At 35.0% G+C, this 5,435-nt stretch overlaps 1 protein-coding gene across 1 annotated transcript in view; it reads right to left on the bottom strand.

The window, feature by feature from the left end:
* DNAH14 (dynein, axonemal, heavy chain 14) overlaps positions 1–5,435 on the bottom strand; it is a 641,625-nt gene that overhangs the window by 311,997 nt on the left and 324,193 nt on the right. The window contains 2 exon segments of the mRNA XM_006871162.1: positions 2,824–3,002; positions 4,354–4,415. Coding sequence (XP_006871224.1) covers positions 2,824–3,002; positions 4,354–4,415 — 241 coding nt within the window.

Genomic DNA, 5,435 nt, shown 5'->3' on the forward strand with positions numbered 1-5,435 from the left:
CACCATTTTGATTCAGATCCACTGAAGAGAATCTCATCCATACTTGGTGACTACTGATCCTTCCTCTTTGTTGCCAACTTTTACATTTCATTCACCAGCAATTATCAGTACAGATTGATACTTCAGAGTGAAGAAGATGGTAGAATTCCTCAATTTCATCATCATTGGCTTTAGTAGTTGTGCATAAATTTGAATTATAGTGGTATTAATTGGCCTTCATTGAAGGTATATGGATATTATCCTATCACAGATATCACAGACAGCATTGGACTTCAAGACAGATGTTGAAATATTCTTTCTAAAGATGAATATGATGCCATTCCTCTTGTTGTTCTCAGCATATTAAACCATGATTGTCCGATTCAAAATAGACAATATCAGTCCATTTGAGCACACTACTGATTAGGATATCGATCTTTATGCATTTCATTTCACTTTTACAGCTATCAATTTTCCTGGTTTATACTTTGTACATTCCATGTTCTGATTATGCATGGATGTTTGCAGCTGTTACTTCTGATTTTGTATTGTGCCACATCCACAAATGAAGGTCCTAGAAGCTTAACACCTCCACGTCATTAAGGCCAACTCTACTTTGAAAAGGCAGCTCTTCCCCAGTCATACTCTGAATACTTTTCATCTGACGGGCTCATCTTTCGCTATGGTATCTCACAATATTCTGCTGCTATTTCTAAGGTTTTCAGTGGCTAAAGCATTCAGAAGTGGCCTGCCTCTTCTTAGTTGGTCTTATTCTGGAAGCTCTGCTATAAACTGTCTACCATAGGTGACCCTGCTGGTACTTATAATACCAGCAACATAGTTCCCAGCATCACAGCAATATACAAGCTACAACAAAGCGACAAATGAGTGGTGGAGAACTACCAGATGACCCAGTAATTCTACTCCTATATATAAACCTAAAAGACTTGAAAGCAGAAACTCAAATAGATAAATGGATGTACAAATGCATATCAGTGTTCATTACAGCACTATTCATAATAGATAAAAGATAGCAACAACCTAAATTCTCATTAGTGGGTGAATGGATAAGCAAAATGTGGAACACATATACAATGGAATACTGCTCAGCCAGTAAAAGAAATAAGTCTGATACATTCAATATGAGTGGAGCTGGGAGACATTATGCTGAGTGAAATAAATCAATCACAAAAGGAGAAATATTGGATATATTAACTTATATAAAAAGAAAATAAGAGATATACGTATAGAGACCAAAGTTTATTAATGGCTACCAGGAGCAGGAGTTAAGAGGGAAAGTGGGTGATTAGCAGAGATGAAAAATTACAGTGATTAAGCTTAAGATTGTGTAACCAATTATTGCAATTGCTGCCAATAAGTTGTACATCTATAAAAAGCTGAGTTGGCAAAAGTTGTGTGGTAGATATATTTATAATAAAGACATAAAAAATTCTTGCTGAGGCTGCTGTATAATCAAAAACCTCATTAGATTTGATTTCTTGGTTTAGAGGTTTAGGGCCATGGTTTCAAGGAACCTCCCAGGTAATTGGCCTAAAATAGCATGTTTAGTGCTTCTGTTTATCTCCTAATTCATTGCATAGTGTCTGGGATCTTAAAAATTTGCCAGCAGCCACCCAAGGGACAATTGCCTGGAGTAACAGAGGAAGAAAGAGAGTCAATAATAGGAAGAGAAAACAGAATGCACGGCTAATTGCCTCCACAAACAACAGCCTCCTCCGCCATGAGACTAGGACTGAATGGTGCCTGGTTACTGTTACTGAACATTTAGATAAACCATTTTATGGAACAATCACGACAAAAGAGAGGCAAACGCTGAAGAGAATTTCAAACTCTTGTAGACTCCAGACTTTCTGAAGCTATGGAAGCTGTGAACCCCTTAAACTCTTGTCCTGAAATAATCTTTAACCCTTAAACCAAAAAACACTCTGCAGTCTTCTTAAAATCCAACAATAGTTTAACTTAACTAGTAAAGAATGTCAGTCTTGAGCATTATGCCTTTAAAAGTTCTAGCTACATAGTACCAAATTGCCAACAACAACTTGATAAATTAAACAGGAAACTTAGTTGGTAGTGAGTTGATGAGGATCAGAATGATTACAACAACACAGACTTGTGTATGTAAAAACTTGTATTTGTGTAGGCTTTTTCTGTGAATATCCTCAACAACAACAACAACAGAATATATATATATATACACTCTTGAAATTGATAGCTGTGGGGATTTAACTCCAGAGTTCCTAAGGAACCCATGTAATTTTCTTATTTGTTAATTCTGGCAAATATCTTGAGCCGGAGTGTATTTTATGGCACCAAACTAGAGTCACCTATTGTCAATTTCAATTATGACAGTTAGGTTCAACAAATGGACAGCAAATAATGCACCAAGTAGACAGAGGGTGCAAAGAGGGAACACTCACACCGTTTCAAAGAAGTATTTGTTGGAATCCCTTTCCCTGAGGCTGTGGATGTCACAAGTTTCTTATACTCCCAAGTCACCCTAAAGGGAGAAACTCCTACAGAATACACAGTTACATAGTGATAGGCATCTTATCCAGTTCCCAAGCTTCTTTTAGTTTTATTGAGTCCAGTATCTTCTTTTCATTTTAGTAACTCTGAACCAGTTCAATTCATTATGTTGGCAACAGAATTGTACTGATTTGAAAACCAATGTTTCTGGCATAAATAAAGTACACATTCAAGGAATGTTTAGGTGTATAGATTACACTTAATGTTTTTAAATTTATTAGTATTAATTAAAATAAGCAAATTTATTACTTGTACAGTATAGATAGGTTAGTCAACAGAGGTATGGGATGTGTTTACCCTGTTGTTTTTTGGTGCTCCAAGAGTGTCTTTAGTTCTTCTTATTAACTTCTTAAGAATCATGTCCTTGGTTTTGGCAGCTGTCATATTAGTGCTAAATTTTATCGTGCAGACTATAATTCCTTTATTTTTTAATGAACTTTCATCAGTTCTAACTTCTGACTTTTTAGCAGTCTTATCTATGAGATCTAATATGCAAAGAAAAATAAACTTAGAACACTTTCAGAATGTTTTTGCTTTGAGTTGTTAAAATTAGAAATTTAATTTTTCTATATGAGACCTTTCAAGCAAATTAGTCCAAGGACAAATCAGTGTAAAAAGGTACACTGACTTTAATATTTTTCAAAACATTTCCTTATTTTTCAGTGGGAGACAGTATCTTTTTGCAACCACAGTCAAATGCAATAGAGAATCCTCTATCAATTATCCAAGACAAAAATATAGCCCAGAGAAATAACACTTTTCATTCTTTAAAACTGTTTAGCACTTTTTAACATGCTACATTTATAATGAAATGACTTGCAAATGATCTAAAAAGCAGCATGCAGCTGTGTCCACCCAAGGTACTAAAATTAGGGCTTGTTTCCTGACTGACCATCAAGCGGAAGGGTTATTTGGGATGGTGTTTGTAGCAACTTACAAGTAAAACCCAGACTCCAAACACTTCTGGCAGGAAATCTTGTAGCCTACCTCCCTTTACTTCTCACAACTATCTTTTTGTCACCCCATTATTTTCTCCTTGAGAAGTGGAGTTACCACTCCCCAAACTACAAAACTTTCAGAATGGCTGAGCTCCACAGGTGTTTCCATTGTATAGCTTAATTTGAGGACTCCTATGTTGTCATAACAGCTCTACTGCATTACTTTAAAAAGCATTAATGAATAAAAATAGATACTAACGGAGTCCTGGTGTGGTACTATGGGTTAATGCACCAGACTGCAAAGCCATTTGAACTGCAAGGTTGGTGGTTCAAGTTTACCAGCTGCTCCTTGAAAACCCTATACAGGGTAGCTATGGGTCGGAACCGACTCGACGGCACTTAACAACAACAACAACAATGAATAGACTAGAACAGTTACTTCTAGACTTAACCTATGTTTCTGTTGATAGGGGTATTAACTTTGTGATGAGCCATAAATATTCCGCCTATTTTGCAGGGTGGAATAGTTTGAGAGGCATTGGTTTGTCCAATGGTAGAATTCTTGTGTCCTATGTGGGTCACTAGGGGGTTTCATTCCTGCCCAATGCCACCAGTGCCTACCTCCAAAAGGGGGTTACTGTGAGTTGGGGCCCTGACAGCCAACAACATCACGAACAGTTGGAGAGGCTGTTTTTCAAGAGTTTTAAGTTTTTTAAATTACCATTTAGTTTTAAAAATGTTGAAGTTCTTTGACTAGTTCATCAACATCTACTGAAAATTCCTTGACAAATAAAAAATTTTATTTCTCCATTTCTGATAGTATGAAATGAAGTAGAGATAGTTGAAATAGAATGGTTTTGAAATTGTTTATTTGCATTGCTCTACTTACCTGAATTTCCAGTTGATATTTTTTGAGTCTCAGAAATCAAGATGCTGATATTCTGTTTCAGGCTACAGCAATAAAATGTTTTAAGGATTTAAAATTAGTTTATTTGCCATGTAAACAACAATATATAACATATAAGCAACAACAACAAAAAAGAAAGTAGCGTGTGTGATTAATTTTAATTGTAGCTAACAAGTAGCATTTTTCCTGGTTCATACTTTTACAGCACCAATTTTATGGTGTTGCCATTAGAGTTGATATCCAAACTTAATAAAACATAAATTTATTCAAAAAATAAAATTGGATAGATTCCGAGGAATCTATTGGATATTTCATCTGAACGGTTCCTTTTATAAAATGCATTTTGCCTTATCACTCAGCAAAATCTCCATTCACCTTTATTTTGCTTTTCGTTTTCTATTTATTTGATTCAAAATAGCTTATTTTTCTATTTTTAAAATCTATTCATTTCAGTTTAAATGTTGAGCATACAATAAAACTTACTATTTTCAGACTTCATATAATTTTATAATAACTACAGATAAACAATGATTACTATTGTATTAATGTTTCAAAAATGATTTATCTTACACAGGTATTATTTAAAGAATCGATTCCAAATCCTTAATGTGGGATGTAAATGATGGTGGCTTGAACTAAAATGGTACCATTGGAAAAAAGAAAAGTAGAGTAATTCAAGGTATCTTTTGGAGATAGAACCAACTTGATTGGTAGAAAATTGGAAAATGGAAACGTGGGGAAGAGAAACAGTCATTTCTAATAGGTGGGTTATGAGAGATGGACTGATGAGAACAATGTGAGGTATGAGGATTCAAATTCAAGCATGGTTCCTAATTTTCAGGCTTGAATAACTGGGTCTAGTTTATTGCAGTGAGAAACACTGGAGGAAGAATAGGTTTGGAAGAGAAAACAGAGGAAGAATAGGTTTGGAAGAGAAAACAATTAGAGTTGTGCTATGGCTATGTCAAGATATTTTCAATAACCTTGAAAATAAGCCATGGTATTTTCAATAACCTCATATGAATGCGAAAGCTGGAGAGTGAATAAGGAAGATCGTAGAAGAA

The sequence above is a fragment of the Chrysochloris asiatica genome, unplaced genomic scaffold (genome assembly GCF_000296735.1).
Source record: "Chrysochloris asiatica unplaced genomic scaffold, ChrAsi1.0 scaffold00161, whole genome shotgun sequence".
Lineage (NCBI taxonomy): Eukaryota > Metazoa > Chordata > Mammalia > Afrosoricida > Chrysochloridae > Chrysochloris > Chrysochloris asiatica.